Source organism: Salmo salar, chromosome ssa12, assembly GCF_905237065.1.
Source record: "Salmo salar chromosome ssa12, Ssal_v3.1, whole genome shotgun sequence".
Lineage (NCBI taxonomy): Eukaryota > Metazoa > Chordata > Actinopteri > Salmoniformes > Salmonidae > Salmo > Salmo salar.
Window position 1 is genome coordinate 17,543,035 of NC_059453.1, and position 11,440 is coordinate 17,554,474.

Consider the following 11,440-nt stretch of genomic DNA (forward strand, 5'->3'; position numbering starts at 1 on the left):
CATGAAACAGTGGGGTCATGACAAGCTAACCAGGGTAGGCCTAGCACCACGGGAAACGCAGGAGAGTCAATGAGAAAGAGACTGATTCTCTCCGTGTGATCCCCCTGCGTCACCATGCCCAGAGGAGCGGTGGCCTCTCTAATCAACCCTGACATAATGGTAGACTATCTAAGGCATGAACTGGGAGGGGTGTAGCCACAGGAACGATGGGGATCCCTAAACTATGGGCAACTGAACTGTCATTAAAATTCCCAGCCGCGCCTGAATCGACGAGCGCCTTATGCTGGGAATGCGGGGAAAACTCAGGAAAAGTGACGAACAAAAACATGTGTGCAACAGAGGGCTCTGGGTGAGAATGGTGCTTTCTCACCTGGGGTGACGCCAGAGTGCCCTGCCTGCTGCCTCGACCCCCAGAGGAACCATCCCGACACCGACCGGCAGTGTGACCTCTGCGGCAACAGATGGTGCACGAGACGGAACCTCCTCGTCTCCCTGATTGCAGCACCTCCCAACTCCATGGGCATCGGAGCGGTGGTGCTGGGGGATGGAACCAACAGACCTCGATCTGGACGTCCGCGGGTAGCCAGCAGGTTATCCAGCCGAATGGACAGGTCCACCAGCTGGTCGAAGGTAAGGGTGGTGTCCCTGCAGGCCAACTCTCGACGGACGTCCTCGCGCAAACTGCAGCGATAGTGGTCGATCTGGGCCCTGTCGTTCCATCCCGCTCCAGAGGCCAAGGTCTGAAAGTCCAAAGCGAACTCCTGTGCGCTACTCGTCCCCTGCCGTAGGTGTAAAAGACGTTCACCCGCCGCTCTGCCCTCGGGTGAACTCCTCAAAGTGGTCCAGCACCGCATCTCCTTCCACCCACACGGCATTGGCCCACTCCATGGCTTTTCCCGAGATGCATGAGATGAGGGCGGACACCCTCTCACGGCCCGAAGGAGCGGGGTGGACGGTTGCCAGGTATAAATCCAACTGCAGTAGGAACCCCTGGCAGCGGGCAGCCGTCCCATCGTACTCCCTAGGGAGGGTGAGGCGAATCCCACTGGAACCGGGAGCAGGGGGAGTGAGTAGTGGAGGCCCCTGTTGTGCTGGGGGAAGCGCTGGAGGAACTTCCTGTCTCTCCCAGCGGTCCATGATTTGGACAACGCGGTCCATGGCAGCGCCGAGATGGTGGATCATCGCCTCTTGCTCCAGGACGCGCTCCTCGACCCCTATACCAGGGGCACCTGCTCCTGCTGACTCCATATGGTGGGTGTGGAATTCTGTAAGGGTTGCGGAACTGGTGGCAGTGAAGTCAGACGCAGGAGAGCAGAAATAGGTAATAGCCGGAGCAGTTTAATACAAAACCCACGGCAATACAAAAATAACCTACACGGGTACAAAACCCGACGTGCACCAGTAACATAGAGTACAAGCACTTACAAACAAACAATTCCACACAAGGACATGGGGGGAGCAGAGGGTTAAATACACAACAATTAATGAGGGAAATGGAAACAAGGTGTGTAAGAAAACAAGACAAAACAAATGAAAAATGAAAAATGGATCGACGATGGCTAGAAGACTGGTGACGCCGACCGCCGAACACCAAGGAGAGGAAACGACTTCGGTGGAAGTCGTGACAATAGTACAGTACTGTATAATGTAATAGAATAGTACAGTACTGTAGAATGTAATAGAATAATACAGGACTGTAGAATGTAATAGAATAGTACAGGACTGTATACTGTAATAGAATAGTACAGGACTGTAGAATGCAATAGTACAGTACGGTATACTGTTGAATAGTACAGTACTGTAGAATGTAATAGAATATAATATAAACAGAATATAATAAATGTATTGTTCCTGAGAGCAAACATCAATAAGTAATTAAAACATATTTATAATGTTCTTAGCCTTAATATAAAATCTAACAAGTTCGATTTTATGTAACATAAAAAATATATGCGTTCTGCAGCGATACGCCATCCCATCTGGTTTGCGCTTAGTGGGACTATCATTTGTTTTTCAACAGGACAATGACCCAACACACCTCCAGGCTGTGTAAGGGCTATTTGACCAAGAAGGAGAGTGATGGAGTGCTGCATCAGATGACCTGGCCTCCACAATCACCCCGACCTCAACCCAATTGAGATGGTTTGGGATGAGTTGGACCGCAGAGTGTAGGAAAAGCAGCCAACGAATGCTCAGCATTTGTGGGAACTCCTTCAAGACTGTTGGAAAAGCATTGCAGGTGAAGCTGGTTGAGAGAATGCCAAGAGTCTGCAAAGCTGTCATCAAGGCAAAGGGTAGCTACTTTGAAGAATCTCAAATTTAAAATATATTTTGATTGGTTTAACACTATTTTTTGTTACTACATGATTCCATATGTGTTATTTCATAGTTTTTATGTCTTCACTATTATTCTACAATGTAGAAAATAGTAAACATAAAGAAAAACACTTGAATGAGTAGCTGTGTCCAAACTTTTGACTGGTACTGTATATACAGTGCATTCGGAAAGTATTCAGACCCCTTGGCTTTTTCCACATTTTGTTATGTTACAGCCTTATTCTAAAAATGGATGAAATTGTTTTTTTCCTCATCAATCTACACACAATACCCTATAATGACAAAGCATAAAACGGAAATATCACATTTACACAAGTATTCAGACCCTTTATTCAGTACATTGTTCAAGCACCTTTGGTAGTGATTACAGCCTTGAGTCTTTTGGGGTAAGATGCTACAAGCTTGGCACCTGTATTTGGGGAGTTTCTCCCAATCGTCTCTGCAGATCGTCTCAATCTCTGTGAGGTTGGTTGGGGAGCGTCGCTGCACAGCTATTTTCAGGTATCTCCAAAGATGTTTGATCAGGTTCAGGTCCAGAGCGGGTGGGCCATTCAAGGACATTGAGATTTGTCCCTAAGCCACTCCTGCGTTGTCTTGGCTGTGTGCTTAGGCTCGTTATCCTGTTGGAAGGTGAACCATTGCGCCAGTCATGTCCTGAGCGCTCTGGAGCAGTGTTTCATCAAGAATTTCTCAGTACTTTGCTCCGTTCATCTTTCTCTCGATCCTAACTAGTCTCCCAGTCTCTGCTGCTGAAAAACATACCAACAGCATGATGCTGCCACCACCATGCTTCACCGTAGGGATGGTGCCAGGTTTCCTCCAGACGTGACGCTTGGCATTCAAGCCAAAAAGTTCAATCTTGGTTTCATCAGACCTGAGAATCTTGTTTCTCATGGTCTGAGAGTCCTTTAGGTGCCTTTTTGGCAAACTCCAAGCTGTTATGTGCCTTTTGCTGAGGAGTGGCTTCCATCTGGAAACTCTATCATAAAGCCCTGATTGGTGGAGTCCTGCAGAGATGGTTGTACTTCTGGAAGTTTCTTCCATCTCCACAGAGGAACTCTGGAGCTCTGTCAGAGTGACCATCGGTTCTTCAGCACCTCCCTGACCAAAGCCCTTCTTCCCTGATTGCTCAGTTTGGCCAGGCGACCAGTCTTGGTTGTTCCAAACGTATTCCATTTAAGAATGAGGGAAGCCACTGTGTTCTTGTGGACCTTCAATGCTGCAGAATTGTTTGGTACCCTTCTCCAGATCTGTGCCTCGACACAATCCTGTCTCGGAGCTCTACACACAATTCCTTCGACCTCATGGCATGGTTTTTGCTCTGACATGCACGGTCAACTGTGGGACCGTATAGACAGGTGTGGGCCTTTCCAAATCATGTCCAATCAATTGGATTTACCACAGGTGGACTCCAATCAAGTTGTAGAAACATCTCAAGGATGATCAATGGAAACAGGATGCACCTGAGCTCAATTTCGAGTCTCATAGCAAAGGGCCTGAGTACTTATGTAAATTAGGTATTTGTTTTTTATATTTAATACATTTGACAAAAATGTAAAACTGTTTTTGATTTGTCATTATGGTGCATTGTGTGTAGATTAATGAGGATTTGTTTTTATTTAATCCATTTTAGAATAAGGCTGTAACGTAACAAAATGTGGAAAAAGTCAAGGGGTCTAAAGACTTTTCTGAATGCACTGTATATTTTCTGTATCATTGTACAGTACTATGTAACATAAGTTTTATTATAAGTGTATATATTTTTAAATAAGAATAATATATACATATACACACTACCGTTCAAAAAGTTTGGGGACACTTAGAAATGTCCTTGTTTTTGAAAGAAAAGCACATTTTTTGTCCATTAAAATAACATCAAATTGATCAGAAATACAGTGTAGACATTGTTCATTTTGTAAATGACTATTGTAGCTGGAAACGGCAGATTTTGTTATGGAATATCTACATAAGTGTACAGAGGCCCATTATCGCAACCATCAGTCATGTGTTCCAATGGCACGTTGTGTTAGCTAATCCAAGTTTAGGCTAATTGATCATTAGAAAACCCTTTTGCAATTAGTAGCACAGCTGAAAACTGTTGTTCTGATTAAAGAAGCAATAAAACTGTCCTTCTTTAGACTAGTTGAGTATCTGGAGCATCAGCATTTGTGAGTTCTATTACAGGCTTAAAATGGCCAGAAACAAAGGACATTCTTCTGAAACTCATCAGTCTATTCTTGTTCTGAGAAATGAAGGCTATTCCATGCGAGAAATTGCCAAGAAACTGAAGATCTCGTCCAATGCTGTGTACTACTCCTTTCACAGAACAGTGCAAACTGGCTCTAACCAGAATAGAAAGAGTAGTGGGAGGCCACGGTGCACAACTGAGCAAGATGACAAATACAGCATTGTTTATAAGACAAAACCGACCCTAGATCAGCACTCCAACTACGTTTGAATACAGTAGTCCTGTGTGGCTCCATGGTTTCCATTCCCAATGGGGCCACAGGCATGAAAAAATGTATTCACACATAATTATAAGTAGCTTTGGATAAAAGCATTTTCTAAATGGCATATCTTATCATAACACTTAGTTTGACTATACAGGTCCAGATATACAGGGTTTCTGTCAAACTTGTTGTGTTCAGGTCTTCTTGGTTCTGGGTTTGTAATGTTCAGCTCTTCTTGGTTCAGGGTTTGTTGACTGTACTGTAGAGAACAGAGGAGTCCTCCTCAGCTGCTTGTGCTGCTGTGGGTCTGAAGAGAGAGAAACAGAAATTAAACAGAATCTGCATCCCCAAAAAAACCTTCTTATTCTCTTTCCGGCCTATATGGTTCGGTGAAAAGTAAGCATTATGGGATAGGGTTCCATTTGAACCACTGTGTATGTAGTTTCAGAAATGATTTCATTTAGAAGGAAATGACATCACTAGTGGCCACTGGGGGTAAACTATTTTGCTTGTTAATGACATCATGGTCTTCTTGTCCAATAAGCAGCAGCATATGAATGAGCTGTAAACAAGAATTTAGCTTCTTTACAACCAAATCAAAAAAAAAAAGTATATGTAAAATATATGTTATAGAAGGGTCACAATATTTTTTGCGATTTCACTCGTTTGTGAGAAACTATCTCCAACCAGCGATTCAATTCCTCATCGTTGTTGTTCAGTAAGTGGGCTCCAAAAACACCCCAAAACATCCTTTAAGAAACAAAAAAGCTATACATAGTCTATAGTGAGTGGTGCATGTCTTTAGATGTTGTACAAGTGAAATTGTGTCATTCAGAACTTTATCCGCAACGTTATGTTCCATGTTGTTGAGACTTGAACGATGCCTCTCGTCCGTTCTAGCAGCATGATACACCAGAGAATAGAACAGTTGGACGGGGAAACAGCACGAGTCACACAAAATGCAATATAACGTTGTGGATAACGTTTGGAATGACACAATTTAATGTGTACAACTGTTACATCTAAAGACCTGCATCACTATACTGAGAGCTTTCTGTTTCTAAAAGACAGTATTTGGGTGTTTTTGGAGCATTTGTTCATGTTTTTTCAGAGCCTCCGTACTGCACAATGAGGATGAGGAAGTGAATTGCTGGTTGGGGTAAGTTTCTCTAAAACAAGTGAAATCACAAAAAAGTTTTTCTGGACCTTTCTAAAACATGGCATTTAGATACAAAATAGAAATTTGGTTGTAAAAAAGCCAACTTCTCCTGTAATGCGGTGTATTCACAATGCTCTAGAATTGAGTCTATGTTATTTCAATGGCAGAATATGCTCACCGGTTGGCAGCACTGGAGAGGTTGAATTTTACAGCATCGTACTGGACATCCTCGTCCTGTTTCTGGGGTTGAGACAGCTGGACGGTGGAGTACAGAGGCACTTCCTGGTTTTTGAAGCGAGAGAAGTGGACGCTGGCATAGTGAACATCATCCTGGATGACGGTGGTTGCTGTCTTTGCTGCAGTAGGGGCCATGGCCATGCTTGAGACATTTTCATACATGGGACTAGAGTCTCCCTGATGGGAAGAGAGGACAGACAACATAATGAGTAGAAATGTTCCACAAAGCAATACAAATAATCTGATTGTAACAGACTCACCTGTACATTCTCTGATATGTCTCTTGTGTCAGAGCTGGATATGGAGGACTTCTTCCTGGTTTGCACATTAATGAATGCATTTATTGTTGAATGAATCAATGAACAAATTAAACTAATAAAAAAGAGTTAGAGTGAAATAATCTTTAAAAGAATCACTCACCTGAACCACATGAAGCCAGAGAGACAGAGGATGAGAACCAGAACAACCACTATGATTCCTACAGCTGCATTCAGAACTGAGGTTTGTTTCCCTAAATGAAAATATAGATGATATGAGTACAATAGTACAATATTTGTTAACTGATCTAATCTCAAAGTATATATAATTCTAAAACAAAGTCTGATAAGCCAATGTATAATTATTAATATTAGATTTAAATGTCATTTTGTATTGAAATATTGAAGATGAAAGTTCACCTGGTAAAATGATCATCAGAGCTGTAGAGTTCCTAGATCCTCTTCCATTCCAGGCCTCACAGTGGTAATGTCCATTGTCCTTAGACTTGAACTTACTTATGTTGTACATCTGTCCAAATCCATTTAGAAAAGTCTCATTTTGAAAGTACCAGGTGTATTTGTCCACAGGTGGGTTGGCATCACTGCTGCAGGTCAGAGTCACTGAACTGTCCTCCACTATTTCACCAGAGGGACTGACTGACACTGAGGTCTTCTTTGGTTTATCTGATGTAAAATACCAAACATTTTGTCAAAGTAGTATTAACAATAAGTAAAAGATATATTTTTGTTGTAAAATTATTGACAAAGTAAGGCATGTCTATTTTGCCTGAGTGCATGATACTTGCTAAGTAGAAATCAAATCAAATAGAATACTGTACTATTTTGTTGCACTGTACTCACACACTGCAGGAGAGCTGAGATCCTCTTGGCCTTTTACAGCACAGTAGTAGCTGTCTGCATCCTCACTGCTGATGGAGTACATGGGGGAGGAGTTATCTTGTACATTCTGTCCATTCTTGTACCAGATGTAGGTGGGGTTGTCAGTCAGAGTACAGGTGGTGATACAGGTCAGTGTCTTCTGTCCCTCTGCAGCAGGAGTCACCTTCACCTGCAGACCTGAAACAATATGTATAAAACCACATACACCTCTGTGTTAACAGGATGGTTCATTTATTTTCTCCTGTAATTCAATATGATTTACAGTTGTATCATACAGTGTAGTATTACCTGTGACAGACAGAGTTGTTCCTGGGAAACTATGACCCCATTCAAAGTTGTATGTTTTAAAAGTGAAGCGATACTCAGCTGAGTCCTCCTCTCTCAGATCTGTGATTCTCAGGATGGAGGGACCTCTGTATGGTCCAGTGTACTTCACACGACCTGTATACCCTGGGTCTCTGGTTAGGTCTTCAGGGGTCGACTAAACCAGAATGTTGATGTGGTGGAATAATAACCAACATAAGTACAGGATATGTCCACTGTTGACCCCTTCAAGACACAGATTCTCCTCTTGGTGTAAGTTACTCTGCTGCAGCTCTGATACTGAACACCTGAAACACAGTGACATAACAAGAGGACAACTGGATTATATTCTCAGTTCTTTCTAGAAATGATAACAGTTCTAATATTACATAGTGAAACCAACACACACAGAGGTTGTACGGTATTGTTAATTAAAGAAACACTCACACACTGCAGGAGAGTGGAGATCCTCATGGCCTTTTACAGCACAGGAGTAACTGTCGTCATAGTTACTGGAGACAAGGTCTTTGTACTGGGGGGAGGTGCTCTCATCTAGATGTTGTCCATTCTTGTACCAGATGTAGGTGGGGTTACCAGTCAGAGTACAGGTGGTGATACAGGTCAGTGTCTTTGACGTTGCCCACCGTGGTGGAGTCACCATCACCTGCAGAGCTGGAGTAGATCACAACATTAAAACCCTGAATCACCTGTTCATAGTTTAATCACATGATGCAAGACATTCTCATACTCATTTCATTCTTCAATCTGTTTCATATATACAACTCCAATTTCTAGACCGAAATGGAGAGTAGATATTAATTCAACAGACTAGCAGTATAAAGCATGTAACTGTACCTGTTACAGACAGTGACTCCAGGATCACCAGTATATAGAATGTTACTGTACCTGTTACAGACAGTGACTCCAGGATCACCAGTATATAGAATGTTACTGTACCTGTGAAAGACAGAGTGACTCCAGGATCACCAGTATATAGAATGTTACTGTACCTGTAACAGACAGAGAGACTCCAGCATCACCAGTATATAGAATGTTACTGTACCTGTGACAGACAGAGAGACTCCAGGATCACCAGTATATAGAATGTTACTGTACCTGTGATAGACAGAGAGACTCCAGGATCACCAGTATATAGAATGTTACTGTACCTGTGATAGACAGAGAGACTCCAGGATCACCAGTATATAGAATGTTACTGTACCTGTTACAGACAGAGAGACTCCAGGATCACCAGTATATAGAATGTTACTGTACCTGTTACAGACAGAGAGACTCCAGGATCACCAGTATATAGAATGTTACTGTACCTGTTACAGACAGAGAGACTCCAGGATCACCAGTATATAGAATGTTACTGTACCTGTTACAGACAGAGTGACTCCAGGATCACCAGTATATAGAATGTTACTGTACCTGTGACAGACAGAGTGACTCCAGGATCACCAGTATATAGAATGTTACTGTACCTGTGACAGACAGAGAGACTCCAGGATCACCAGTATATAGAATGTTACTGTACCTGTGACAGACAGTGACTCCAGGATCACCAGTATATAGAATGTTACTGCACCTGTGACAGACAGAGTGACTCCAGGATCACCAGTATATAGAATGTTACTGTACCTGTGACAGACAGAGAGACTCCAGGATCACCAGTATATAGAATGTTACTGTACCTGTGACAGACAGAGTGACTCCAGGATCACCAGTATATAGAATGTTACTGTACCTATGACAGACAGAGAGACTCCAGGATCACCAGTATATAGAATGTTACTGTAACTGTGATAGACAGAGTGACTCCAGGATCACCAGTATATAGAATGTTACTGTACCTGTTACAGACAGAGTGACTCCAGGACTTCCAGTATATTTCCCTCCAGTCTGATCTGTTATAAATCTGAACTTGTACGTAGCTGAGTCTTTCTCTCTCAGGTCTGTGATTCTCAGGTTGTGACCATTCTTCTTATCCCCATGATACTCCAGACGACCTGCATACTCTGGGTTCTGACCTAGATCTTCAGGTTCTACACCAGTCCCCCATTTAGTGAACCAGACGGTTGATGTGACTGTACCACTGGGATATCTGATAGAGCAGGACAGCTCCACTGTTGACCCCTTCAAGGTACAGATACTCTGAGTGGTGTAAGTCACACTCCAGCCATACTGACCCAGTACCACTGAAACACAGTCACATAACACAATGGTATCAGAATGAAGACAAGGTCTATTTGCTCACACTGAAGGTAGGGTTTGTCCACACTTTGTTGCCATAGTTCCTGATTTGAGTGTGAATGGAAACCAGAGATAAGCATCACTCAGTGAGGTGTGGAAGATAACTATTTAAAGTGAAGTGGAGACTCCTAACAGAACACAGCAGAATAACATTATGATTCTTATCCTTTTAGAAATGTCTGTAGATTATTAAACAGAGCAACTAAAAGATAAGAATGAGACCATACCTGCTACAGACCAGAGAAAGACCACCAACACACTTCCTGCTGTTCTCAAGGCCATTGTTGCATCTCCCACCCTGCAGTCTTAGAAACATAACCAACAACTCACTCTATAGCTGGTGAATAACTACATACATACTATCAGGGGCAGCAGGTAGGGCTCTAGTCAAAAGTAGTGCACTCTATAGGGAATATGGTGTCATTTGGGATGCAGTATAACAACACATCATCATCACAGCCTTGAGTGGATGGTGTGTAAATAACATCATCATAATAGTTTGGTAATATGGTCTGTGTCAGTGGTATCGGCAGGTAGCATTGTGGGTAAGAGCATTGGGCCAGGAACTGAAACATCGCTGGTTCAAATCCCCGACCTGGCAAGGCGGAAAAATCTGCCAATTTGAGCAAAGCAGTTACCACCAGGTTGAATGATAGCTCCTATCCCCAAGCTGTGATGCTAAACAACAAGTCACACATACCTTTTATATCATCATTATATGATAGTGTCTGTATTCACAAAGTATCTCAGAGTAGGATCTAGGATTAGTTTCCCATTTAGATCATATTTATATGGACCAGCAGGACCTGATCCTAGATCTGCACTCCAAGTCTGAGACCCTTGAGTACATGACTTATGGCTAAAAACAAACAACTATATTTCAAGATATCAAGAGTACTTACAGACTGAAGGGGAGAGGTCTTGTACAGTGAGTCAACTGACTGGTAGTGAGTGGGAACTGCTAGTAAGTGTCAGTTCTGTGGTTGGTACATATTTATAGTAGTCAGAACACAAGTAGCTGATGCAGAACTGTCCTTTCCTTCCTCTTTAAGACATTAACATGCATGAGGACCAGACCAGCACATCAGAATAGTGTTTACTATAGCCTGCTATTTGGAATGTTTATAATATCTTAGAATGTGTTTACTATAGTCTACTATTTGGAATGTTTATAATATATTAGAATGTGTTTACTATAGTCTACTATTTGGAATGTTTATAATGTCATAGAATGTGTTTACTATAGTCTACTATTTAGAATGTTTATAATATCTTAGAATGTGTTTACTATATTCTACTATTTGGAATGTTTATAATATCTTAGAATGTGTTTACTATAGTCTACTATTTAGAATGTTTATAATATCTTAGAATGTGTTTACTATAGCCTACTATTTAGAATGTTTATAATATCTTAGAATGTGTTTACTATAGTCTACTATTTAGAATGTTTATAATATCTTAGAATGTGTTTACTATAGCCTACTATTTAGAATGTTTATAATATCTTAGAATGTGTTTACTATAGTCTACTATTTAGA

General features: G+C 42.0%; 1 protein-coding gene across 1 annotated transcript; it reads right to left on the reverse strand.

Moving 5' to 3' along the window:
• Window positions 1–4,534: 4,534 nt before the first annotated feature.
• On the reverse strand, window positions 4,535–10,953 carry LOC123725433 (B-cell receptor CD22-like). Its single transcript, XM_045690916.1, has 8 exons — window positions 10,802–10,953; window positions 10,127–10,204; window positions 7,302–7,517; window positions 6,861–7,124; window positions 6,604–6,694; window positions 6,444–6,498; window positions 6,125–6,360; window positions 4,535–5,094 (listed from the first exon to the last, which is right to left on the reverse strand). The coding sequence occupies exons 2-8, from the start codon at window positions 10,179–10,181 to the stop codon at window positions 5,028–5,030; spliced, it is 984 nt and encodes a 327-aa protein (XP_045546872.1). The 5' UTR covers window positions 10,182–10,204; window positions 10,802–10,953; the 3' UTR covers window positions 4,535–5,027.
• Between the last annotated feature and the right edge of the window lie 487 nt (window positions 10,954–11,440).